The sequence below is a fragment of the Cygnus atratus genome, chromosome 9 (genome assembly GCF_013377495.2).
Source record: "Cygnus atratus isolate AKBS03 ecotype Queensland, Australia chromosome 9, CAtr_DNAZoo_HiC_assembly, whole genome shotgun sequence".
NCBI lineage: Eukaryota > Metazoa > Chordata > Aves > Anseriformes > Anatidae > Cygnus > Cygnus atratus.
The window spans coordinates 14,433,569-14,461,542 of record NC_066370.1 but is presented as its reverse complement, the minus strand read 5'-3'; the positions used below and the strand labels follow the sequence as shown (position 1 = coordinate 14,461,542).

At 51.6% G+C, this 27,974-nt stretch overlaps 1 protein-coding gene across 1 annotated transcript in view; it reads right to left on the bottom strand.

Moving 5' to 3' along the window:
- FGF12 (fibroblast growth factor 12) overlaps nucleotides 1-27,358 on the bottom strand; it is a 133,673-nt gene extending 106,315 nt beyond the window's left edge. Inside the window, exon 1 of the mRNA XM_035544585.2 lies at nucleotides 27,264-27,358. Coding sequence (XP_035400478.1) covers nucleotides 27,264-27,351 — 88 coding nt within the window. The 5' untranslated portion in view covers nucleotides 27,352-27,358. The remainder of the gene's footprint in view (nucleotides 1-27,263) is intronic.
- Between the last annotated feature and the right edge of the window lie 616 nt (nucleotides 27,359-27,974).

The following is a 27,974-nucleotide window of genomic DNA, read 5'->3' as shown; positions in this document are numbered from 1 at the left end:
GCACGGGGCAGCCTCTGGTGATGTGACGAGCTGGCAAGGCAGCCAGCAGCACTCCAACTAAAGGTGCTGTAGCACTGCCAAGTGTTGTCGGATGCAGGGAAACTCACAACAAGAGCTCTCATCTTTCATTATGATTGAACGCGTCTGCTCTGGCCTGTTGGAAATGTCGTCTTCTGGGATGCTATGGGCTCACCGAAGTTCATGCAAGGCGGTATGAACCAGGTGGCAAGTTATTTGTGTTTCTTCCTGCAAAAGCTTTTCCACAAGATTAGCTGTGCTTGCAATTGGAAATTGTATGAGTGTGGGGGTGGGGAGTCTAAATTAAAAGCCACTTAAGTGGGTGCTTGTGTAATTATTGGGAGGCTTCTGAAGAGTCATTTTTGTCAGTAATTAAGGAGAGCATGGCTTTGTGCTGGGTACAGGTGGCAATATGGCAGCAGAGATCAGCAGCACCCCATGCAGGGCTGACCAGCTACCCATTAACTGTACAGATGTGCTGGGATTTCCTGCCCAAAGAACATCCTTCAGAGTTGAAAGAGGGCCAGGGCAACAGAGAAGGGGAAACCCTGCTACTCTCAGACTCAGATCCTCCCCACCTGGGACGCACAACATGGTTTTTATAAGGCTCCCTAACTCCTGAGGCCCCTGTTCCTCAGCAGAAGTGGATCCTGCTGCTGCCTCTGTCTACAGCATCTCCAGAGGCCCTGAATCCCTGGAAAACCTCCCCATCCAAGGGAGCTGAGGCAGAACATGCTGGCTAGTTCCAGCCTTGAGGATGGTTGGCTTATGCCTCCATCAGCAGCATGAGCAGGTCAGTTGTGAGACTGGCTCCAAGGCTGCTCTCCCTCTTCCCTGGCTTGTTTTCACAGGCCTCATGCAGGCTTTGTCTCCCATTTGCTTGGCTTTGGGGATCCTCCTGTTTCTTCAAGGATGTCCAAACTACGTGCTCCCTTCTCAGTGCTGGGAGAAGCATATTGTTTCTTCACTCTGCTACAGCAGGTACTTCCAGAAACTGGCGCATCTGATACCTCTCCAGCCCACCTCAAACGCTGCCAACTGTGGGGTTCAAAAAAAGGTGCCCTCGTATAAAAAGGCGGATGTGACAATGGAGTGACTGAGAAATAGAGCCACCTCTAACCCTGCAGCAACTTCCTCAGGCACTTAGGAAATTAAGTCTGAAGATCTGTAGCTACCAGGACAGTGTCTGCCTCCTCATTAAAGATGCAGGTAAAGAATCTCAAAGAGAGGAGCAGCAAAAGAAACACATGCAACGCAAACATGTCCTTGTGACGGAGCATATTTCACAGACATTTCATTACCTTCAACAACTTTCAGCTCCTTGCTTATTCACTAGCAAATCTGAACTGTCACGAGCCAAAAACCGCTGGCTGGGATGATCAAAAGGGACAGAATGAAGACGGCTTCCAGACCTGACGATATTCCAGGGACCCCTCTGCGAGCTGCAGCCCCAGCCCCTTGTGCTACCACTGCTCCTGGCTGAACTTGGGGCATGCGAGACACCCCTGTGCTGCACACACCAGCTCTCGCCCCAATTACACATGCCAGACAGACTGCTGCGACGTTCCCCTTCAAAAACCAGCCAGCACAAGGAGGCAGGCACCAGGCAATCATTCTAGAAAAAGCTACACGCTACTCCCAGCCTTGTTATTTTATACCTTCAGCAACTGATGCAAGCCTCTCACTTTGCTTTCTTGACCCCTGGTACAACGTAGGGTCTGAAAAGTTTTCTTTCTGTTGCTATTTATTTAAACTATTTCACACGGACTCTGTCAGCTCAAATTTGGCCTAGCTTCTCAATTTTGTGAAAAAAATTGAGCATTCATAACCCTTCAATCAAACTGAAGATATGCCCGTAACATTACACAGCTTGAATGAAAGCTTTTCTTTTTAAATCAAAGGATGTTCCCTCGCGTTGCTTGAAGCCCTGGCACTGGAGCAATTAAGAAAGTGAAACTGGCTACAAACTAAAGTAGAATGGACATGTTTCATAGATCTTCATTGCCCAGGCAGGAAGAAATGTAAACAGGGCACAAATTACAGCAGCCAGAGGACAGATAAGCTGAAGGACAATGCTGGCACAAGAGCAAACGGGCAGAAACTGGCCAAGAATAAATTTAGACTAGGAATTAGACATGGTTTCTAGCTATCAGAGGAATAAGACACTTCCAAGAGGACTAGTGGGTACATCTCCGCTCTCATCCTGCCCCCTTATTTTTACACGCATTTGTGGAAAGATGACAAGGCACAGCCTGCAATACAGTAAGCCAGGAGACCCTTTCTCTCATCTGCAGCAACAATAACTTGTGTCTTTATAAAGCCCCTTTTTAAGGCTCTAAGAACAGGGAGACGTTTGATATACACTCAATACGTTTTTTAAATGAGCACTGTCCCCTTACCTTTTGCTAATTGTTCCATCTTAAAATATATCTATCCTAATGGCCCTTCTCATTTAACTGATGAATTAAAATAAGCGACGGCAATTATTGAGTGTTTCTATTTAGTGGTGCCATTAAATAAAGTGCAAGAAAATAAGATCCCATAAAACACAACCGATGTTATGTAAGCGTTGTTAGGGATGCAATGACAGGCGGGTACTCAGTCAAGTGTTTATACTGTTACGATCATTCAGACAGCAGCTCAAAAGCTTATCTAATTTGAAAGCCACCCCTGCGGATCTTTGCTATCGATCGGCGCAGGCTGCAGGGCCGCCGCTAGCCCCAGGCTCACCCCAGGATGGGGAGGATGCCAGCCGCGGCCCTCCTGCCCGCCGGGCTCTGCCTGCCTGAATGTGCCTGCTCTGCCTGCTGGACACCCTGGCGATCCAGAGTCAGCTGGGGCAGGGGGCCGTTCTGCTGGACTGGGTGGGTCGGGGAGAGAAATAGCCTCAGGGATATAAACTGTGCCCTCGGAGAGCTGGTTGAGCCTCCAGCCTCACACAGCAGCCTGCCCAGAGCCCAAACCTGATTTGTCCTCCACCAACTCTCTTGCAAGTGCTGCTCCAGGGACTGTCTACACGGGTTCCCTTCGCTGCTCTTAAAGCCACAGCAGATCCATCAGCCCCTTGCGAAGCCGGGCAGTGTCACCTTCTGCATTAAGCGTTCCCCTTTATCCATACAACACACGGGTCCGCACGGGCAAAAGGAACGGGTGAGCTGCGTTCGTGGACGGCTCAGAGCAGGAGACCCGCCAGGACTGCTGTCTCCCCTCTTCACCACTACTCAGCCTAAGGAAAACTTATGCTTATGCCCGTAATTTCTGCACTGAAACACTACATTGCCAGCTAATGCTGTTTAGAAATGAATTGCTGCTGCATAATGTAGGGCAGAACAACAAATACACATTAGCTACATATCACAAATCAGATAATTACCGACCGAGATATTCTTACTCGTGTTCAACCTCTTACACAATGTAATAGGACGCTATCAGAATAGAGTTCGCATTACAATGACAGTTTTGGCTTCTAGCACTTTGGCTTTTATTATAATAAATTCTAATTTTCTGATTTTTATCTGCTCCCTCCCCCCCCCCGCTTCTGGTGGCACAGGAATTATGATTATGCCAGCTCTAAAACCAGACTGGCTGATCTTAGAGCAGGCTTTCTGCCTGATTCACAAGCACAGCACTGAAGCATTTGGGACACGACCGTTGCAGACCATCCTCAAAGCCAAGGGCAAAGCACCACGTCAGCAGGCTCGGTTCTGCTCCCAGGTCCGCCACCGCCCCGCAGTGACCACTGGTGCTCCTCCTGCCCACGCTTCCAATCCCTCCCATCCATAAACAAGGGCGATGATAATGCTTTTGAGAGCCTTCACCACAGGAAAACTCACAAAGAAACTTCCCTGGAGGTGTCAGGAAGGGCCCCCCCATTCTGAAAGGGCCAGCACACCCTTCTGCTGACACGTCTCTGCCTCCCAGCTCAGCTCCTCTGCACCACGAGCCGTGACCCCCTCGTATTTTACTCCCCCCTGTGAGGCTGTAAGGAGAGCGCCTGGTCCCGCTGCTGCAGAGCGGCCTCGCCCCCCCCAGCCACGCTCATCCCCTCGCTGCCTATTTCAGCGGATTTACAGCTCGCGGGATGTCCGTGGCACTGCTGGAAATGACAAGGTTGCCACCTTGCTCCACCAGGACTTCAGTGTTTAGCACCACGGTCCCTCGGCAAGCAGTACAAAGATGCGAGAGCTTGGCAGCCCTGAAGCGGGGAGGACGTGGGATGTGCCAAGCAAGGCTTTGTTTTGCTTAATCTTGTTTCTTTTTCCAGATTATTTAACCCTTAAAAGGTTAATTTGGTGAAAATCCAAAACTTAAAACTTCCGCTGTGTTTTTTGGGGGAGGGGGATTGCAAAATACCCTGGAACTTGATTTGTCTCGCAAGTGCAATTACAGGATGGTTTGGAACACCGCAGGACGCCTCAGATTACAAATTCAGGTATTTTTTTCCGAAACAGTGAACAGAACTCATTTTGCCTGTAAATCCAACACCATTTTTGGTTGTGAGGGGCACCCTGGTCACCCCTGCACATCGGAGCCAAAGCTCTCCCAGCTTTGTTTCTAGCAGTCTGTAGTTTATAACAACAAACCCAGTTTTTGCTTTTTCCACAGGGAATAGTCCTGATAAGGTATTGAACGGGGATTGGAAGGGGCGCAATTCATCCTTTTTATAATGAAGCTGGACAGTCCCAGGGTGGAAGGATCCATGGACTGATACGCAACAGAGGAGGACGGCAGCCAGATACGGGGTCTGGAAAGGGAGAGAACCTGCCATGCAAGGGGAACCGCCCGCACCAGTTGCGCTGCATAAACTGACCAGAAATACAAGACTCACCAACCAAGCGAGGAAAAAAACAACCTTGACTTTCCTTTACCCAAGCTACAAAGCTTCCCCTTGGGGCTGACCAGGTGCCACGGACCTCCAGTGGACCAGGAGACACAAACCAGCCGCTACGGTGTCTCTGGCAGCAGCCCAGTCCCGTACCCTGCGCTCTTGTGGTGGTTGCACACGGACAGCAGCTCAGCTCCACCACACCCCAAAAGAACAGGGGGAGAAAACAGGATGAAAAGAGGCTCGTGGCTTGAGATAAGGAGCAGTTTAATCAAAGGAAAAGGAAAAAAAATAGCAAAGGCCATGCAGAAGGAAAAGTAGAAAACAATTGGTCTCTGCTTCCTATCAGCAAGCGATGCTCAGCCATGTCTTGGGAAGCGGGGCCTTACCACGCTCGCTAGTGGCTGCTCGAGAAGGCCAAGGCTTTCATAACGAGCCCCCCCTGCTCCTTCCCGGCTTTTCTTGCTGAGTGTGACAGCACACAGTGTGCAATATCCCTTTGGTAGCTTCGGGTCAGCTGCCGGCGACGTCCCCTCCCCAGCTCTCACCCACCCCAGCCTGCTGGCGCTGGGGGGCTGGAGCAGGTTTTATTTATGTTTCCTAAATATGTTATATTTATTTATTTTGTTTTTCTTGCTCAGCAATAGGCAAAGCACTGGGGTGATACCAACGCTGTTTCAGCTACAGGTACAAAGCCTCAGCGCTATCTGGGCTGCTGGGGGGAAATTAACTCCATCCCAGCCAGCCCCCGTACAGCTCCTTCTGCTGTGAGAGGCGTAGGCAGCCCACAGTCAAACCCACGTGGATTTAAAAAAACGAGGATAAAAATCAACACCTCTTGACATCAGTCCGGACAGGTGCACGCACCCCGTGTTCGCACGAAGGGCTCCACTAACAACTTCTGTTACACCACGTCCTTTGGAAGGATAACTCCCCTTCCCTTCCTCTAGTACCGTCGTTATTAATGTCTGCAAATGCTTTCAGAAGATACACCGATTACCAAAAAGCACTATTTCTATATTAGCACGTTTCTCTACGCTTTCGCTTCTTTTTATGGCACAGTTGGCAGCGGGCTGGGACGTGTTTTGGACCCTTTTGCACAAACCTGGCACCAGCTGCATCAGCTGCCGGGACGATGCCGAGCCTTGGGGCTTCCCGGGACCCAAACGTGTGAGACGGGGGGGCTGTTCCGGAGGGGATTTGCTCCTCAATTCCCAGCCGGTCAAACAAGGCTCACCGGGAGGCTCACCCCTCCCTCCTGCGGGCTCCTTTTGGGAGCAGCAGCCCCGCTTGCCGGCGGAGCGCCGCTGCCCCCCAGCGGCCGCTCGGTGCCCGGCACAGCCGCGCCGCCGCCCCCCGGCTCCGAGGCAAAAACCCTTGCAGAAATCCGCCCCCCCCCCGAAGCCAAATTTGCAAGACCCGTGACGGGGGGGGGAAGGTGGAAAGCAGCGAGGCAGCAAAGGAGTTCGGGGTCCTTGCGGAGGCCGGGGAGCGTGGGTCGGCACGGTGCCCTCGCGGCAAAAGAAGGGGCCCGGCATCCCGGGTGCGGGACAGAGCCAGGCTCGCTCCCGGGGTGCCCGGGGACAGGACGAAAGGCGGCGGGCGCAAGCGGAGGCACAGGAGGTTCCCGCTGAGCACCGGGAAGCGCTGCTGCGTGGTGCAGGCTGAGCCATGCACGGGCTGCCCGGAGAGGTCGTGGAGTGTCCATCCCCAGAGACAGCCGGACGCTGCCTGTGAGACCTGCTCCAGGTGGCCCTGCCTGAGGGGGGGGCTTGGACCAGGTGACCCCCAGAGGTCCCTGCCACCCTCAGCCACTCGGTGACTGTGACAGCCCCCAGAGCCGGCCAGCTTTTGCCTTGCTCCCTCGTGCCTGGGCTCACCCCACCCCAGCACCACCTCTTCTCTGGCCCCCTTCAGCTCTGCCCGCTCCGAGGACACCCGGCGCAGCGTCCCAAGCAGGAGGAATCATCCTCGGGCTTCTCGGGGACCTCCGGAGATCCTCCCTCCCAGCCCCTGCACGCACTGCTGCCGCAGGTGGAGCTGCAGTCACAGCTCCGGTCACGCTGGCAGCGAGGGCAGAGCATCGCAGAGGGTTCGCCATGGGCCAGGACTTCCTGTGGGGTCAGCTGAAGGGAATGCTCCTCTCAATGCCTGGGCTCAAGAGGAGTGAGGAAAATGAGGGGCCTCCACCAGCCCTCCAGGCTAGCAGAGCAGAGCAGGGCAGCTCCCCACCCTGCTTCCCAACAGCAACCACTGCAGCCCCTGTTTGCTGCGTGCAGCAGATCAGCACCTTCACCACCCCCCAAATAAACTTCCCTGACTCAAACCTGGAGGTTTTCGGTTGAACAGAAACTTCAAGTAAACCATTTCAGCTCAAATTCCGAAAATACGCCTGCCCTTAAAATTGGTGACAAGAGAGAGAGATGCTCAGCGCCTGCCAAAAGGGGGGGGAGCGCTCAAGTACTTCCCCAGGAAAGCCAGGCCCTTTCTCAGGCTGGGTTTTGTCCTGTGTCCCCACAGCAAGGGTGAAGGGGGGACCGGGGACCCGCTGTCCCTGTGACATCCCCTGCGACAGCCAGCAGCTCACTGCCACCTGCTGCTGGCCAGCACACGCGCAGCGCAGCTGCACCCCCCGAGGGCTCCCCCAGGGCTGCGAGACGAGCCCCCAGATGCGATTACCTAGGAGAGCGCTTCTCCAGCGAGATGGTGGCCCTCCTGCCCGCCTGCGGTCACTGCTGCTGCTGTCACAATGTCACACAGCCCCGGGTCCTGCTTAGCCAGGCTTCCCCTGCCAACTACGAGCAGCTCCAGGTGCCCTGAGCTGCAGGCCAGCAAAGCGATCGGTCTCATCGTCCCCGCGCTGGACATCTGCACGTACTTCGACCAGGGTATTTGGTGAATTTGCACTATTTTATAGCATCAGATTGAAAACAAAATCTGAAAGAACTGAAAGCCAGGAAAATGTTTTGCTCTGTAAGTCTGACGCCTGACCGTTCTTTTATTCAGTGCGCTTTATTCAACGTATTTTTAACAAGTTAGAAATAAAGCGTTTCTTTCTGTTGGAGTTTTGGACTCAGAGTTTACACTTTTTCTCTCCGTCCTGCTCGGCACTGCATGACAGCCCAGCCCTGCTGTGCAGCACTAATTCAAGCTGCCCGTGCAGCCCCTGTGCTCCTCACCCCGAGCCCAAGCTGTGAGGCAGCGCTGCCAGCCGCCAAGGGCCGGGTCTGCACCTTGCACTGAGGTGCCCTGCTCGCCTCCCCAGAGCTCGCTCTGCTCCAGGGTGCAGAACACTGAGCGGGCACTGCGGGCACCCCCCCTCCTGCTGCAAACCCACCCAGTAAGAGGGCAGAACAGCCCCAGCAGTGTGCAGCAGCACCCGGCCACGTCCTCGCGAGCATGGGCAGGGCACAGCCCGGCACAGGGAGATGCCGATTTTCAAGCAAGCCCCAAGCAGCCACATCAGAAGCACATCAGGGCCTTGGAGTGGGCATCATTAGTCACCACGGCCATGTTTTACAGCTAATCACAGAGACCATAAGGGTTTCAGTGCTTTCCTCTGCCCCACGAGGGGTACGAAAGCTTCTTGCATCCTCCTCCCCTCCTGCCTGGTCCCAGGCACTGCAGCCCAGGGCTCACTCAGAGGCAGGTGGCACCTGAAATAGTCTGGACCTGCGGTTGCCTCACACACAAAATTTACAGCGGGGAGACAGTTTCTGCTCCTTCACCACCCATTTTTACCGTAGTCATCCTACACGAACAGCAAAGCTTATCTTAAGACCTCCGCTGCCAGAATACACACCCAGCGAAATCTGGCGAGCGCCCCTGGGCACGTCACCCAGCAGCAGAGGACACCAGGCAGCACTGCCCCATCAGTCCTGGGTATTACAACCCGCGGGGCAGCGCAGACGCACAGATTACAAAGGAAAACATTAGCTAACTAGCTTGGCCTTTGCTGCATTGCTTGTTCATTTGTCTGCGAGCTGTGCAAGTCCCCGCTCGCTCTGTTATTCAGCGCTATTTGTTTATGTTGCCTCGAGCGGTTCTTGCTCTGCCAGTCATGCAAGCCGGACGTTTGTAATTTGTCCTGTAAAGTAGGAAATTAACGTAGGAAAAAGGCTGCGTATGGCTTTCCACCACCGCATTAATATCCAGCGCTATATTCCATTTTAATGGAATAAAGATCAGTTTGTGCTGCACCGGCTAGATGCTTGCTTGGGAAAAGGAAATTTCCACAGCCTTGGTCCCACATCCTGACTGCAGCAACAACTGAGAACAGATCACAGGGGCAAAGCTTCTGAGTTTCTTCTCCGGAAACAGGTTTACTCAATATTTATTCTCGAGGAGATCTCCAAAATTTGCAGAAAACGAACAGAAAAGAGACACAAATGCAGATATTCCTGCCTGACTGCCCATTTCTCTCCACAGTCTCTGCTGGACGTCGCTTTAGCTCGCCACGGAACAAGTACTGCAGAGCCACAGCTGAAATGAACTTACGCTGGAAAAAGCTGGGACTTCACTGCCAGCTGCTCTCCGACTAGCACATACATCACAAGGGACGACGGAGCAGTCCCTCGCAGCTCTGGCCTATTTAAATAAATCTTTGAGGTTACCTTGCCCAGTAAAATCACCCTCAGAGAGCCCATTATTTCTAACGCACCACCGCTTTCTCTCCCGGGTGCTATGTGCCGTCCCGGCACAGCCTGTTTGTACAACTAGGCGTTTCCTGCCCTGGGACGTGCCCTTTGCAGTGCCATTGATCACAGCAAGTAACAAGTACGGGCAGGATGCCGCAAGGCCTCAGCGGGCCGGTGCTCCTTGCAATTTTTCCAGCAGATTTTGTTTTGAGCGTTAACGTTATTGGGAATGAAACGGCCTGAGAGCACAGTGCTGCACCCCGTTAGCTTTTACGCCAGAGGAAGTCGTTAGGGGCTCTGTGGGACAGTTCCATTTTATAGGGTTCTTCTGGCTTTCCTGGTGCTCAGTGATGCCTGTTACGCTGATATGACCAGAAGGCAGCGTAGCCCCTTGTGCTCTAGCAGGACTCTGGCTCAGGCTCCGACCCAGTGAGGTGCTGGCACGGAGCGAGCCCGGGTCTCACCTCCCTGGCTGCCTCCCCGTGGTCCCACAGGCACCTTCTGGCAGCCCCCGAAAAGCCAAAATGACTCGTCGTGAGTAATTAATTATCATTACCCTGGAACGTTGCTAGTGAATGAAAAGGCTGGCTGGAAACCTGCTGGGCACGGGAGCACGGCTCCAGGAGCGGGGCACAGAGGTGCATTTCTGCGGGCGTTTCCCAAGCTCCTTGGTGGGAGATGCTGGGTTGAAATCCCCCTCTCGTGAACTACACTTGGGACCCAGATGTCTGCAAATGCTGCAGGAAAAATGTTCATTTTCACTAAAGATGTCACGCGCATCGCAAACCGGGCTCAGAAGCGCTTTCGTTTTCCTCTCCCCATGGAAAGGCCTTCCTGTGCTGGGTCCAAAGAGAGGAGTGCAGAGAAGTGAAGCAGGCTGGGCTTGGCGGACACGTTAAGGGACTTCTAAGCAGGGCTATTTGGAGCTCCCGGAGCCACGTGCCCATTTTCAGGCTGTCCCCCAAGGGAGGGGGCTCTCAGCCACCCACCAGCTGTGATCACTGCGCCGGTTCTGCCGCTGAGGGTTAATCCGTCCCTGCCACCCTGTCACCAACATGCTGCAGAGCGCGTGGCGCTTTTACCCCTGCCAGGGCTGCTGCTGCTCTGGGGATTTGGCTGCTGACAGAGGGAGGAAGGTTTGGGAAGGCTGAGGAGCAGTTCCTGTCCCTACAGCATAAGAACTGACTTGTTTGAGCACCAAAACGTGCTCCTAGGAGCTCAGCTTCACCTTCCTGGCATTTGGCTCTGCAGGTGAGGGCAGCAGCCCCCTCCCCAGCCCCAGGCTGTAGGGGCAGAGGACAACCCCCTGCAGCTCCCCAGCTCAGCAGCCACGGGGAAGCATCCAGGGGATGCCGTGACTCCTCATTGCACCAGGTGAAGGGAAGGCCCTGGGCATAATTAACTTAATGAAGCTGTCAGCTCTGCGCACTAACAGGGCCTGATGCACGGCGTTTGAAGCGCAGCTGCACAAACACAGCCACCAGCACTCGCAGACCTCCTAGAGAGCACAAACACCCAGCAGAGCAGCACCTGCCTGAAACGAGCCCGGACACCCACGCTGCAGGGCAGGCAGGGAGCTTGCCTCTTAGTTAAACGTAAGCTCCTGGAGAGCATCTGGGCACCGAGCAGCCCCGGTGCTTCCCTGCTTCCGCAGCAAGCAGCTCCCCCTGCCAGCAGCTGCCGGGTGGCAGTGGCGGTGACATTCACAGCGATGCCCACACGAGGCCGGTGCGGTGCCAGCAGGCGCAGCAGAGAGCAACTGGAAGGTGCGCTTACTTTTCCTGGCCTTTAGGAAAGCACCGGTAACGTGCAGGTGATGGAAAATTAAGGAGGTAGGAAGAGCGGTGAGCGCTTTGGAAAGCAGACAGAAAAGTCCTGCATCCTTTGGACTCACGTTCCAGTTGTGGCAGGCACACCTCCAGTTACGGCTGGCGAGCTCCGAGCACGAGCAGCCCTGTAACACACAGCACCGAACGTTTCAAAGCCGTGGCTGCTCCTGCCCCGATCACAGCCGGTTTGCAGCCGGGAGGAGCGCAGCAGCAGCTGCAGGGGCTCGGGGCGAGCCGTGGGCAGGCGGTCGATCGGGCGGCCTCGTGGCACGATTCCCTGCTCCGCTATGGAAATGTACCAGGACGCGCTCGGGATCGGTCCTGCACTGACAGGGCGCTCTTCCAAGGTGGCTCGATGGGCTCCTGCTCCCCGACCCTCGGGAATTCGCAGTGGATTACCCCCCACCAGCATCTCTGCTCCCCAAATTTCATTTGCTTTATTTCAGTCCGCTCATTACGCAGCTTTTTGCACGGTGCCACAAAAAGCAGAAACAGCACGGAGTTCAAGTGCTTCATTGAGATAAGCACGCAAAGCACTTTAACAGGTATCACAAATTACCCAAAAATGCTCTTTCCGGTTCCCCATTTTGCTTCACTCTATGAATATTACAGCACAGACAAAAACATCATCGTGAGGCGTTACTCACAACGTGGAACAACTTTTCCCCCAACAAAAAGAGAGACCAAAACAAGGCTTTTATTTTTGCCTCACTAGGCAAGCTATGTTCTTGTGGGAAAAAGTAAAAGCCCAAATCCAAATGTCTTTTTCTAGCGGCTTTCCCCTCCGCTTCCTTCTCTAGGGCAGCAGTTTCCAGAGAACTTTTTGACTCTGGGAGCAAAGCCAGAAGGCAGCCCCCATGCCCTGCAGACTGCTGCCTCAAATTACTTACGGGATTATTTCCTTATGATTAAAGGATTCTGGCTCGTGTTCAGAGATGTTACAGCCCTTCCCCCGAGGGGTCCCTGTTTACTCAGCTCCATCAGCGCTTGATGTCGGTGTAAATGCTTGGAGAAGGAGGGACGAGCCCTGGGTCTGGGTTCTGCTCAGTGTATTCCTGGGAAAAGCTGCCAGGAGGTGCTGGGTTTGGGGCCAGGGTGGGCACAAGGAGGAGGAGAAGCAGGAAGACTTTGGGTTTGCCTTTTGCTGCCTCTGGTTCCTGAATTATATGAGTACATATAACAAATAGTTGATTCCAGCATAGTCCTCAGGGGCCTGCAGGTAGAAGCAAGGGCAAAACCATGTATCTGTACACCTGTTGCCTCTTTTCTTAACGCAGCACCTGTTCTGTATAAATACTGCTACAGCTCTGGCTGCTCTAGATGTATACAACAAAACAGCGTTTACGTAATTCTAAATAATTCTGAATTCTTAATTCTAAACCAAAATCAAACAACATGGCATACGTACCCAGCTTACTGCGAGGACTTTTAAGTCCCCCTCACAAAGCCTGGCAGGGACAGGGCAGCGTTGCTCTGGTGGCAGACCCTGTCACAGCTCAGAGAATTTCTTTGCTCGGCACAAGGACGGGAGGAAGAGGGGATTGTGCTCCAGAGAGCCTGTCTAGCTGGCTGCCTCTCCTCCTGCCCTAATGGGATGGGATTCATAGCACTGCCTGCCCTGAGCTTAAAAATAACTCAATTGAAACTGGTTAGGAAGATTTATGCCTTTCAGCAAGCACCTTGCTTCCAGCCTGCACAGCAGCGATGTCCTGACACAGCACAGAAATCTCTCTCTAATAGGAACAGGAGGTCAGCACCACGTTCGCAAGGGCCATCCCAAACCCGACCAGGTGTCCTTGCTCCACTATGTGCCTTGAACGCCCGGCTGGCCAGAGGGCTCCTAGCTGCCAGGTTGGCCTGGTTCACTCCTCTCTTTCGCTCCTGTGGGTCCAACCTGCCTGCCTGTGCGTCAGCAGGTCACCAGCAGCACGTGGGCAGCCCGACAGGAAGCCAAACGAGTCTTGTGCACGTTTGGCTAAAGCAAATCCTCCAGAAGGCTGGATGAGGCTGTCTGCGGGGACCAGCCAGAAAGTGCCTGCTCCAAGACCTCTCCCTGCTGCTCCTCTGCTTTCTCTGCCATCTCTCCTTGCCGCACGAACTCGCAGTGCCAGGACTGAGTGGAGTCCCCCTGCTCAGACGATGCCCCAGGACTGTGGAAGCTCGTCAGCCCTCCCATGCCTTGGGCTGTGCCACCTCCTGCCAAGGCCTGGTGGCGCTGCACAAGCGCTGCCCGGTGGATAAAGCAAGGGGCTGAGAGCCTCAGCATTTGCTGCGCTCCCCTGCACGCCCCCTGGTGCTTTGCTCTCCTGCACAGCTGGCAGAACACTGACCCCCTCAGCAGGGCCTGTCTGCCAAAAACCCTTTGTTGCAGGCTGATATCAAGGGCAGGATATTTATCCTACCTATCAGCAATGGATAAACGAAGACAAAACCTCCGCAGCCCACTGCTATGTGCGGGTCAGGGTCTTGCTGAGATAACTACATGGCACGGGCAAGTGCAGAGGCAGGTAAGTGGCCTCGGTTTGCTTAATCCTGGGGTCAAATGAAGTTACTTATGAAAGCCTTGTACCCATTGAATCTGCCCTTCCAGTGGGCAGACACAGCTCCTTTTAAGATTCAGGCTGCATGCTGGCGAGCACTCAGAGTGCGAGAGGACTTGCATTTCCAATGCGAAATGAAAATGCCTGAGTCACCATTTTATCAGGTGCCGAATAAGAACAAGTTTATTTTTTCATATGTATAATTATATGTTTGGAAGGGGCTGGAGCAGCTCTCAGAACGAGGAGGGGAGGTGCTCGAGGGAGCTGTGCTGATGGAGAGGCCGGGGCGTGGGAAGAGCGCTGCTGGGGCCAGCAGAAATGGATGCTCCCCGCCAAAATGTGCTCTGCCCGATTCTTTCCAATGTTTTTCCTCATAGCACAATAAACGTGTGTGCTTTGGGATGGATCAGAAGGACTGGGCAGGAAGAAAACAAAGGTTTTGTTTGGCTCGGAGGACTCTTTGGCAGCGGTAACACATTTCTGTAATTAAATCAGTCCCAACCTAGGCCAGGAATGAGCAAGGAGCAGCAAGAAGCAGCTGTCCCACTTGAAGCACGTTAACATCCCAGCGTTTCCTAGCTAGCGAAGTGGCCAGGACTGGCATGTCTAACACCTCATCCACAGAGATGGTTTCTTCTCAACAAGGAGAGTGAGTGTGGAGGAGAAGAAAAGAAGGAATCACACTGCTGGTATAATTCCTGACATATGGCTTTATCTGGGTGTTTGCCTTCAGCACTTCAGTGCCTGCCACATAGCACGGCCCCTCCATCAGGCAGCTGTCGATATGGGAAAATTAAGTTTACCCTTAATGAAAGGCCACAGCCAATAAGCAATCAGGCGGCGTGCTCTCCACCCCGGGATTAATGAGCCAGGGGATGTTTGTCTCCTACAGCACTGCCAACCGCGGCTCTCCCACCTCTGCACCAGAGCTCTGAGTCACATCCCACAAGAGGAGAGGCACCGAGCCTTTAGCTGGGACTTAATTGTATCTCCGGATGGAGAACATTTCAGGAGCAATGAATGCAATGTGAACGTCACCAGGAGGGGTGCGTATCCCACTGCCTCCATCCCAGCTAAGCGTGGGCAGCTGCCGCTGGGGGCCGTATGACCCGTTCCTCTGCCTCCCACTGCGCCTTTCCTGCCCCTTCCCCTCCTGACAGCAGCAGCACTTGTGCGGCCCCATAACGACTCAGCAAAAATTACTGATTTGACTGAAAATTAGCCTTAACAAAAATAATTAAAAAAGAAAAAATGTTAGTTTCCTGCTCTGGCTTGTCACCCAGAAGTAGAAGAGGGAGGGAACAAGAGTACATGCACACAGATCACAGATGTCGGAAGCACTGAGGAACTGCAGCCCCGGTACCGTGATCCCAGGAGAACAACCTCCAGGTCCATCCAAAAACTGAACATGTCCCACAAATCCCTAACCCGAACCAGGTTTCTCAGCCTCTCTCAAGAGAACACTCAGGAGATTCTTCCACCTTTCCTTTTCAATTTATCACATTTCAGACAAAACAAAAATGCCACCTTGACACCAGTAAATGTCCCCCGCATGCACAGATCTCCTGAGGAGGGAGCAAGAGATTTGACAGATGAGTGTCGTAATCCTTTATGCGTGCCTGGAGAGTGCTTAAATATTACTCTGGCCATGTAAGAATCCATAGACTCCAATGGGATCTGAGTCTCTGAACTGCAAGATCACCCCCGTAGATGAAACAACCTCTCTTACGTCACGTCAAGTGGACTTGAGAAGGAAGCAGAAGGGAATAATCAGCTCCAGGCTTTCAACAAACGTCTGAAAGTTGAGAGGTAAGAGATGAAAGGAGATCAATAAACATATTACCACGTTAAACTTCCACGGGTAATATTTAGACATCACAGAAGCTGGTGCCTTAAGAAGGAGACAGAGAAAACAGAGCAGAAAAAGAGAGAAATCTCCCAAACTGCTCTCAGATGGCCACTTCCAGTGGCAATCATGCTAATTGCACACACGAACGAGGCAAACAATTAGGAATGCATTTTTCAAAATCAAGCCTCATTTGTCTTACTTTTGCAAGAGTTTCCAATCAACAGTTAATTTCAAATACAGAACAGTTTAGTCATCAAAAAGCAAGAGGACGAAGAATACAGGGAACACGACAGGAAAACAATCTCTTCCTCATCTTCCCCACGCTTCTGTAACCAATTCCTTCTGAATATTTCACAGAACGTTTTCTATTGACACAAGCCATAAAACGACTTGGGTTTAATGAACTCCTCTCATCTTAAAAAATCAGAGATAAAAATGTAAGAGCACGAAAGAATGTCTCAAGAAGGGGCTGTTACCCAAGTATAAACACGACTATCTACCATCTGACATCCTGACTGCTACTAACATTCTTTATGGAAATTTAAATTATTGTTTAGAAGCGTAATTTGCCCTTTCATCATTAAAATCACTTACATGTTGTAATTCACCTAGCTGGAGCAAGGAAAACACAGTCAGCTTTCCTTCTCTGAATAAGCACAGTTTTGGCAAATCACTTCAGCACGGGCTTAAAATGAACGAGCTGATTGAGGTCACAGCCCACTTCGCCCGTGCACTAGCACACTGCTGCAGGTGATGCAGAGCCGATAAGCAAGCCTCAACCCAAACCCTCTTTTCTATGCAATCTACCTCCAGAAACACTTCCATTAATATTTAGTGCCACGAATGACTCTGCCTTCACGCAGAAAATATAACTGAGCACTTTAAAATGAGTGCTGTTGTGGATTCAGCGTCAGACACCTTCCCTGAGCAAGGTTTTTTGGAGAGGCAGAAGGGCAAGGCGGTGGGTACCCACACATCCACCACTGCACGACCCCGGCTGCTCGCTGGCCACCTTCTAACCCTGGTCACGCTTAACCCTTGGAAAGCAATGGCCTGCATCTGTTCCTCTGAACCTCCCTGGTAAGCTGCATTCCTACTGAGCCTTAAATACTTTTTTGTGAGAAATTTATAATGCATGAGCTTTTAATGGGAGCTTAGTGAATGGCTGGGGTCTCAAAAGAGTTTCCAAGCATGAATGAGGAATCGCATCCCTACTCCAAAATTCTCACAGTGCGTTTTCTGCTAAATACTTAAAATCCAAACCCATTTCCCCAGTTCCAGTGTCCAGACTTGGAGTAATATTAAACTACTTTGAAATCTAGAGTTCTGCAGTGGCCCATACAGGTCCCGAGCTGGTCCCACAGCCGCCTCACAAAGGGTGTTACTGCCTGTGCTGTACAGACGGGACAGACAGAAGGAGGTGCGCTGCCACCCGGGGTGGTTACACGCAGACACCCACAGCCTAAACATCAGGCTGAGCGCATCTCCCCGCCTTCCCCAGCACTCCGTGGACATCTCACTGATACGATCAGGGGGGTTAAGCTGCAGCTCGTCTCACCATGCAGAAGATACGTGCTGCAGGAGCTTGGCTGTGCCCAGACACTCTGGTTGCTCACCCTGGCTGTGGGGAAGCCCAGCTTGGCTGCAAAGATCTGCACCAGGAAGGGCAGGAGGGGCAGCAGCTCCCCGCTGTCTCCCATCAGCTGCTCCTCTGGGCCACGGCAGCCCCCCTCCACCACAGCTCACCAGAGAGAAGCACAAGAGGAGGTTTCAGTTCATTTTCCCCTTCACCTCTGCAATGCTCAAGCTATGGTTTGTGCAAGCTGCTGTGCTCCTTCCGTTCCAACAATGACTTACCAGAACTGGGAATGGTTTAAAGAAAGGCAGCAAAGACACTTCAGACTGCAAGACAGACGGCTCAGGAGGGATATGTCTCAGGTCCATGAAATCACAAGTGCCGGGAGAAGAGGACAGGACCAGTTTTGCACCAGCTCACTCAGTACCCGGTCTCAGGGAGGCGTCGAACCAAGCCAGCAGGAACCATGTGCAAAACGAGGGAAGGGAGGGACGTCTTTGTGCGTCAGGTAGCGGAGCTGGGGAAACCCTTTCCACAGGACACTAGGATGTTAAAAATGTATGTGAACTCAAGGGGAGCCTGGTCAAGCACACGGAAGAGAAATCCACTGACAATCTCTAAATACACTGAACCATGACTGACGCAGAAAACTTCCTAAGCTGAAAATAGCAGCTGGGAGAACATTTGGGGAACATGCCCTATTGCTGTTTTCTCACTTTTTTTTCTGTTTAATGTGGATGGAGAAAGAATACTACTGGGAGAGACGGACACTTCATTCTGGCCCGTTTGAATTGCTCTCATGTTTTTCTGTTAACTGATGCTGACTCCATATAGGTTTTTTGCTGGCTTTTTTCAAAGGGGCTTCTTTTTTTTGCCAAATAATGCTTTCCAGCATATATCAAACCCAGTGACGATCTGGTTCTATAACACAACGGTGCTGTGGATAAAGGAAAGCTGAAACAGGGAGTAGGGCATGCTTGCTCCTGGTCTCAAGGCTTAAAGAGAGATTACAGAAGTGCTACAACAGAAGACCGTCCCTTGGCAGTGAGTGGTGCAACGTGCTTATTCAGTAGCAAGCACATCCTTCCAGTGTTTAAACCCAGTGATGTTTAACAGCCAAGTGAACATTCCCATAAATAATAGAGGCGTACCACCATTCCTCTCCTCCCTAGCTCTGCACTGGTTTCCCCTTTCGCAGCCTGGGAGCACAGAAGCAGCGAAGGCTGGTGCCTGAAATTTGTACCAGGTTGAAATTGGCACCAGATGTGGAGCTCACCCGAGTGAGTAGGGGGTGAGGAGAGAAACAGAGGTGGCACCTCCAGGTGCAAGGGGGTTGTACACAGCCTTCGCTCTTCTGGATGGGAGGCAGACACGCACCTGCCTTTCCAGCATGCTCTGGGCTCAGCATTTCTCTCTCTGTACTTCTATCGTCAAAACCATGTTTCCTGGCCTTCTCCAGGAGGCTGGAGGATCCCTCCCTGGGGGCTTGCCAGCCAGTGTGCTAGACAGGGAAGTGTCGACCCAAAGGACATGGGCTGTGTGTACACAGAAGGGAGGCTCTCAGCATCCAGGAATGCCCAACAGGAGTGAAATTAATTCACAGAAGTGTTTCACCAGAAAAGGACATGCTCTCTCTTAACTGTACTTTTTATTCACGCTTGACATGTCATCTGAAGAAATCCCATTGTTCTAAGTCACCTTTCCTAACCTCAAACAAAGGGGGAAAAAAAAGAAAAAAAGAAGAAACCACCAACAAGCCGACCCTGAAAAATAAACAACAAGTCATGTCACCTCTTGGGCGAGGTGCTGTGAATGAGCTGCAGGGCAGTAACAGATCTCCCCGGAGACGTTGCAAGATGTGTGTCAGCCATTTACCAGGCTAGGTGGAGGCAGGGAAGGAGCATTTCCCTTGCTGAGCAGCCTGCAAGCAGCTGAGAGACATGAAAGCTATCCCCAGAACTGCCTCTCCAGGTTAAGGGATTCATCACACAAACTCCAGCAATTCTGAAACAGAGGAAAAAGCACACCGAGTTTCTGTCTTATCCATAAAAGATAAACCCCAGTCATCCGAGAGGAACGCCGGAGCCCAGCAGCAGGAAGTCGAGCCATGCCTGAATATTTATATACAAATTTGTCTGATCAGCCAACCAAATATTTACGAAGATTATACCCTGCTTACACAGAACAAAAATGCCAGGGGAAATCAGCCTTTCAAAAGCAGCATGTAAGAGTGCCTCCAGGCCTAGCACCACACCGACTGCGATGCTGGGGAGCTGCCTCCAAACTTAGGAAGCAGGTAAGGAAGCACGGTGCGCTGGGACATGGGGGGTGTCCCCAAAACGTCAGGGTCTGCACATGAATTTCACCGCTGCAATTCTGCATCGAGCCAGGCACACTTAAACACGCTCTGGCTGCTACTGGATTTTGCTTCTGCAGGATGACGGCCTGCAAGCCCCTGTGAGAGACCAGAGAGTCAGGGCTGCCCACACAGAAAGGAAAAGCTGCTGTCTCCACCAGCAAAAAAACCCCATGGGAGAAGGTAAGCAATGGCAACAGTAAGTCACAGGAATTCAGACAAACACTAACAGCACGTTGGCTGTCTGGTCCCATCGGGCTACCAGTGATTGTTCAGTTTGGTTTGGTTTTCGTTTCACATTTCAACAAAAGAGGAAATGCAGAACTTGAGAAGGAATTTGCAACAGAGAGGACTTGGCAGCTCCTTTCCAGCAGTCATTTCTAGATATACCAACACTGAGACGCTTGAGTATCATCACTGTGGGAGTATCAGACACTTCTGGTCCTTCTGCTTTTCCAGTTCAAAAGCTCTGTTTAAGCATGGCCAGCTCCACCCCGTGCCCCATAGGGAAGGCTGCTGTAGCCTGTCCCTCCCTTCTTGCACACCTGGGGTCCCCCCTGCACACTCCCCCATCCTGAAAATTCCCTCGACTAAGGCAGAACATTGGGCACTTCTACTCACAAAGACAGCACAACATTTTCACTAAGATTTTCTAAAGCCAGTTTCATTAAGAGTCCCCCCCTTCCCCGTCCCTCTCCCTTGGCGAGAGGGTCCCTCATTCTACCCCCATGTTCGTGTTTCCCTCCCACACTGTCCATGTCTTCCCCACCCAGTGCGCATCCAAATTTTGCGTTCAAAACACTTTTCCATGTTTTCGTATGCCCACACAGATCCATCTTCCTGCTCCTGGACGCTTCCTTTGTATCCTGCCCAGGTGTCCCAGGCACACTTGCCTGGTCCCTGGCACACCACAAAAGCCTGTATGAGAAGACAGTGTGGAAGACAGGCTAAAAATTGGGACCAAACTGATTGGATTTGTCACAATCACAGCACAGGACGGGATTTTCTTGTTCTTTTTCCAGGGGCACGAGCAATCTCAGCAAGAGGGGACCAGGCCTGCCACCTGGGGATACAGCCTCAGGTCAGGCTCCTGACCTGGAACAAACGGGATGCCCCAGCTGCTCCCATGCACTGCTGTTGCTTAAGAAAAAGACTTGCTGGGAAAGTACTGGGGCACATACAAGAACAGAGAGCAGTAACTGTCCATCTCAGCTCTGACGGAGCCAAGCTGCCTCGCCTCGCCGTGCTTGCTGCTACCCGCCCGTCCCCTCGGTGCACGAGGCAACGCAACGAGGATGGAGCAGCGCGATCGCGGTGCCACGCACGAGTGAGTTTTCAAGTGACCAAACGGCTGTGAATGCACATTAAAGCAGGAAGAGGACACTAATAAGGAAACAATTAATTACTGCACGGGTTGCAGAATGGAATTTTTCTCTCTTATCTGAAACAAACAAAGCTTTGAGGGAATAAATACAACTCCAGAGATAATCCCCAGCTTGGATCCTGGAAGCGTTCAGTGCCGAATCTGGAAAACAAAACAATGCTAATGACTCACGCTGGGCCTGTGGGTGGCTCATCACTAAATTAGCAGCAGCTTCCATGCTCCCAGCTGAGCCTGGCTTTGCCGGCTTGTTGTCACAGATCTCCAGGACCGCAATTGAGCACATGCAAATGGGCCCGGCAGCCAATCGCAGCCACAATACTCGAAAGGCACAAACATGCCATTTAGAAAAATGCTTCGCCGTACAAAACATGATTACCTCCTTCCATGCCATTTCAGGCTAAGGGAAGAAACGCTATTTTTATTATTAAATGTTACACATCTCTTTTCCTCCGAGGGGCAGAATCTATTTAGAGGCCTTTTAAGCAAACATCCCTTCATACAATTGAAAGCCCTGTGTACAACCATCTCATAAGCAATCTCATTTCGCTCCCAAAGCCTGCTGAACTGTTGATGATATCTCTACCACCTGGCTTTAAACATCTACGACGAGCAGCAGTTTGACCAGTAAAAAAGGAATAGTTTCCTTCTGGTAAGCAACAGAAAGGGCTGCGCGAAGAGAAGTGAACTGATTTGGGAACAAAATTAAGTAAACGAGCAGTAGGTCGTTCTCACAAACAAAGCCAAGGGATTTCAGTTTCTTTAAGGAACAGGGCTTTGCAAACTGTTCGTGAATACCTCCAGAATGGCCAGCAAAAAAAACAGAGAGTAAGCCTACCACCCGTAATGTCAAATTAGTTGGATAAACAGGAAGAACTTTAGGGGTGATGCCTGTCAGAAAAGGTTGAAAGCCACTCATCTAAAGCAATGACTCCGCTAAGCACATGATCATCTTAAAATGGGATTAGGTGCATGCGTAGAGTTAAAAGTGCACTTAAACAGTTCGCTGAACTGAGACCCAGGTCCGGAAAAACTCCTTGGTCTTGGAGCGGACATGACCTCATGATCTTCACACAGCTCTTATGTTGAAAGCTTTTGCTCTGAAAGTCAGCTGCTTTAAGCATCTGCTTATGAAAGTGGATTATTTTGTTACTTTCACATTGGAAAAACAGTAACACAGAAGACAGAACTTTGTGTATGCAGTTATTCAGGAAAACCAATGGAAAAGTAGGAAAAATCCTTCACAAAAATTCTTGGTTAACATTTCCCACATGGACTTAAAGTTTACAGCGTGTTACAATTGCCCGTAGTGTTTAAACTCTGCCCTTGGTTTAGCTTGGGAGGTGGAGAGAGTTAAACTCCCCTCCTTTGCAAAACCCTGTAAAACTCCCGATGACAAGTGCCACAAACCAGCCAACCTCTGCTTCAGAGAGTTGCCTCTCATCCTGATTCCAGCTGCTTAAGAAAACTCAGATGAAGCTTACTTTGCCTGAAGCTGTTCGTTCACCAGAAGAAAAGCATTTCACGAATATTCAGTATCAGTGGTGCTCTGGTAGGACCCAGAGAAGTTTCAGACCCAGAAGACCCGCTGAAGACCTGCCAGTTCCAGGCTCCCAGCTCCGGAGCCCAGCCGCCTGGCTGCCAGCCACGCACCTCACACCCAGGAAGCCTCCAGCCCCCCATTTGAAGATTTCTGAAAAATTTTATCGCAAAGTGAACCATAAAGCCCTGCATGAAATTGAAGACTTTCCTTCACATAGCTACACTTACCTGGCTGTGAACGCTTAGAAAAAGTTATACATGTAGTCTTTAAAATCATTGTAAATCTCTGAACTTCTGCATGATAGAAGCCAAGCTATTTCACCAAATAAGAACTCTATCAAAGCCATCACTTCTAGCTCAGACAGGCCAGAGGTACCCCAGCACCACAGCTTCCAGGAGAGATACTCAGCATATGTCTACACGGGAAGGTTACTTCAGAATAAAGGAAAGCGGGGATTTAAAATGCTATAGCTATTCTTGAATAATACCCTAGAGGAGTGCTCCTATTACAAAATAAAAAAGAATTTTCATAGTTTTGCTTAATTCATCTCCCAGATGAATTAAACTAAATCAGACAAAGGTATTATTTCAGCTAGCATATGAGTGTCAACAATAAGAACTACCCCGCAACAGCACACGCACTTAATTTCCACTGGTCAGTACACATTAGTTTTCCAAAGACACACAATGGGATGGGGGAGCCTGAGCAGAATGCACGCAGGGACGCTGACACACTTTGAACAGCGGCAGGTAAGGGAGCTGACGCAGGAATGAAAAGATGCCGATGACCCCCAGTGCAACAGCATCGCTTCTCAGCCCCGTGATCAGCTCCTGCCTCCAGCTCGCTAAGTCCCCTTTCCCATCTCCCCCCAAAATGCACACACCGTGCTCTGAGCGGCCACGGGCTGCAGGGCTGTCGGGCTTCCCCACGCCCAGCAAGGAGCTCCAAGTTTTACTCTCGGTCACTTACATGCACAGACCTATTACTTCCACTAACGAAGCTGAGGGCACGGTGTATGTCCTACACCTAACTTGCTGTCTACCCGAATAAATAGCAGTGGGAAAAATTTCCAGAACTGGTGCACATAAGCGTACACAAATGCACAGATCACTGCACAAGCCAAACAAGGAATGCCAGGCAAAACAAGGCACGTCGGTTTTGCTTGTAAGCCAAACATTAATCTTGAATATGCAATTTTACATCTTATGTGTGTGAGTCCATTTGCACCTGCAAGTGCAGGCACATTATGGCAGTGCCCCAAATAGTCTCAGGACAAATGCAGAGATGTGTACAGAGAGTAACAGACAGGCTAATAGCAGAGCCACAATCTGACCTTGCCCACCTAGACAGAATGCTCATTGCTATTGCCCCAAATATCAGGCTTAGTGTTGTGATGCATGGAGAAACATAAAGACACTCTGTGCCAGACAGCATTTTAATCTGCCATAAAGCCAGCATCAATCAGCATATTTCCAGGAGCATCTCCAAATTTTACCAGTGTTAAGAGTCCCAGTGAGGCCAAGTTCAGGGGTTACTTTCAATATGATCTTAATTTCTACTGTAGGCATTGATTTGCAGAAAAGGGATTTAAACCGAGAGGTACTTTTTACCCAGAGGTTTGAAAATAGATCAGTCTCTGGACACAGCCAGGCCTCTACTACTGAAAACAAGGCTGAAAACGTTGCTGCTAGATGCGTTCATTCCGGCTGATGAGACAACGTGAGACATATCTGTGGTTTTAGCAGTAACGCACCCAGAGGGGGGTCTACACAGGAGCCTAGTGCAGAACAGGCAAGAGACAGAACCCCACGAACAGCCAAATACTAAGTCTTACATACAAAGACTGAAATACTCACCAGCAGAAGTTTTCATGCTCCTACTAGTGTAGTTAGTACATGCTTTTTTTACACGAAGTCCCTGCAAACCAGGTACTAGTCATCTGCATTGTTTTTTCATAACTACAGTGACAGTTATATCTCCAATGGTTATCGGATGTTTATCTCACCCTTCGCATTGTAGCAATCTATTTCATTATTTTGACTTAGAAGCTAAAAGCAAAAGTGATTCTGGCAAACCGCACATCCCAAGCAAATGGGGAAATTTATTAGCAGAGAAAATAAATTAACCAAGAAATAAAGATTCAACAAAATTAATTATGATATCATCCAGAAGGGAAATAACTCTGCACGTGCAATACAATCAGTCAGCTCACGAGTTGTGAAAGTGAGATAACAAGTGATGTGCATGGAAGATGAGACAGGACATCGTTGTGCCAAAATACTTGCAATGAAATCCACAAGGGATTAGAAATAAATCTCTTGTTCCGTACTGCTTTGAATTACTTGCACTGTCGTGGTACCTTAGGGACCCATTAAACCACATTTTGCAAGGTGCTGCGTCAACAACCAGAGAAGTCTGCCCCTGCACAGACTGAGACAAGTGGCAGCAGACCTCAGAAGCGAAGCATACGAAAACAGCAGCCTGGAGATAGCTAAGAGTGGAGGTGGGGTGTCTTAGCATAGCGGTAACAAAAATCTCGCTAAGATTTTTGCTAGCATCACAACAGAGCTGCACAGCACTCTACAACCACCTTCAGTGTTTTGCTGTTTTTCTTTGAAGTATTATGCCTTAGTTTCTGTCAGTCAGGAGTGGTCTAGGGCTCTGAGTCAGCACCACACACAAGTATGAATCTGACTTTAAGCACGCGTTTATATCCTTATGACTTGTTTTCATGAAAGAAAATGTAGGTAGGAGGAGGCTGAAAGTCTTGATCAATCTGTTGGGTAACCTTAGTGCACAAAAGGCCAAATAGTTTGGCATAACCACCTGGCTATCAGTACAACTCCTCAGACAAGATGATCAAGGGCATGGAAGTAGCTCACAGCACTTCACGCCATTGCTGCTCTAGTCTGTGATTCCATGGTCCTTCCTCTCCTGTAATTTATCATTCTTATGTTGGTTTATATCTCTGACGGGTGTAGTCCCACTAGGCACAATGCCACACGTTTAAGGGCTGTTGCAGGAGTATGTACCTATTTCCTGAGGTATGCTGACTCTGTGAAGCAGTAGCAAGGAGATCTCTCCTCCAGCAGGCCCAGCCAGTGACCTCATCGTAAGTGGCAGCTTTCTTCCTTTTTTTTTTTTTCCCCCACATTTTCATATTTTTTAAAAATGTAAAGTCCAACCCCAATGGAAGGGGGAACAAATGCAGCCAGGAAAAGGAAACATATTTGAGCAGCCTGATTCAAAGCAACACGCCACACCTGGGGCGGCCCGTTGGTGGCCTTGTAGTGGTTCGGGCCTAGTACCTGGAGAACAAGGCCAGCTAGATGTAGTGACACGAGGGCGTTCCCAGGGGCTTTTTAGGCCTCTTTATAGCACAGCATCATGAAACACAGACTATACAACGTCCAGTATCTCTCAAAGCAGAAGAAATGAGGAAAGATTCAGTCACCACATATCCATCAATCATGTCTTAGCACGGGATCCATCAGAAAAGCCAAACCAGCTCAACAGGGTAACTGTCAGGGCACTACAACCAGCTCCTGGTGTACTGAAGTTAGAGGCTACCACAAATGCTAGGCCAGAAAGGAATCGAGGCTACCTCAGCAACAGCTCCCCAAACACCGCCCGTCTCTTCAATGAGTAACAGCGAGTACTTACGCGGGAGGTGTGGAAAATTCTCTCTCACGAGACTAAGATCTCTCATAAGGAAACAACATAAGCATTAAAAAATGATACTATAAAGACATCCTTGTAAGCATCCGGTGCCCAAAGATTGCAATGGTCAGGGTTCAATAGGCAGATCTAGCAGAAAGCCAACTAGGCACTGAAACCCAGCCAAGCTCAAAGCAGCAGGCTCGGTGCTATAACTTCTACAAATCTTAAATAATAATAATAACAACACAGAGTTTCTTTCCATTACTGTTTACCCAGTGTTGTAGAAAGGGAAAGTTAGACTCTTGAAACACGCACAGCACAAAGGAAGCTGCAGAGACACCACTTAAAGGACTTCAGTAGGATCACCCTAAAACTCGGAGGCAGTACCACACCAAACCAAGGCGCTCATATGCTTAGTGCCCTCTTCAAACATCACTTAGTTACAGCTCAGGATCAAGCACGTCTTCCAGCCCTTCACCCCATTGTGCTCCTATCCTCGTGCAGTGCTCCTTCCTCGACAGGCTGGGAGCCTCCCACGCCCCATCGGAAGCAGCCAGGGGTTCCCTGTGCTCCTAGGGGCATCCCCACTCAAGACATTCACCACCCTCCAAGCAAACATTGGTACTGCAAACAACGGGTACGGGGAGAGCTCACAGTGTGCCCAGCCCCAAACCTGAGTCTTGTGGGGCTGTGGGCACCCTGAGGAAGCTCACCCCTAAACTAAGCAGGGGTTAACACCTAGGGTGGGGAGTTCCCGATGGGGTGGGGGACACACACATGAGGGCTGCTCATGAGGAGAGGGTTCTGCGGGGGAAATGAGACCCGTGGGGGGGCTGCCGGTGGGACGGGGGATCCAGGTCAGGAGGGGGCCGCGGGGGAGGCACCGGGGTACGGACGGGGCCGAAGCTTTGGAGTCAGCACCGCGGACAGAGCCCGGGCACCTGTGGGAGAAGGAGGAGGAGGAGGAAGGGGAAACGGGGCCAGCCCAGGCCGAGCGGCGCCCGGGCTGGGAACCGAGGGCGGCGGGGACAAGGACGCGCGCTCCCCACCTGGGCTGTTGCTGGATCTCAGGCGCCTTCCACAGAGACACTGCAGCATATGCGAGCCTTTCTCCAGGAGAAGCCCGAGAATCCTCATGGATTTCACTTTGTGGCGCCCTCCCGCTGCTCGGAAAAGGGACCGGCCCCGCAGCGGCCGGCTCTCAGCGGCGGGGCGCCGGGAGCCCCCCTCGGCCCCAAACTTCCCGGCCCATCGCCGCGGCCCCGCCGCGCCCGGGCTCCGGGGGAGGATGAGGAGGGGGATGAAGGGGGGGGCCCGCCGCCACTTCTCGGGACTTCTCCGCCGGGGAAGGGCAGGCTGTGCCGGGAAGGGGGTCGGGCTAGCTGGAAGGACGTCAAGCCCTAGAAACGCGAGCGGCCGGCTCCCAGCCCTGCCCCCTGCCGGCACGGCCCCCGCCGGGACCCCCCCCTTCCCCTCCTGCCCTCCCCTGCTCCCTGCCGAAGTCGCCCGGGACCCCCCCCGGGAACGGGGGGCGCCCCCCGGCCCTGCCGGCAGCGGGGCCGCGCCGGGAGCCCCCGAGCTGGGCTCGGGCAGCGCCGGGCCGGGGCTCCCCGCTCGGCCCCGAGCACGGGACCCGCAACGTGGCTGGGCCGGGCCCAGGACACACCTCTCGGCTTCGGGCACCACTAGCAGCCGTGCCTGCAGGCAGGGCTGGGCCTGCCTCCTTTCGCTTACGGGTCCTTGTTTCCACTTCTGGAGCC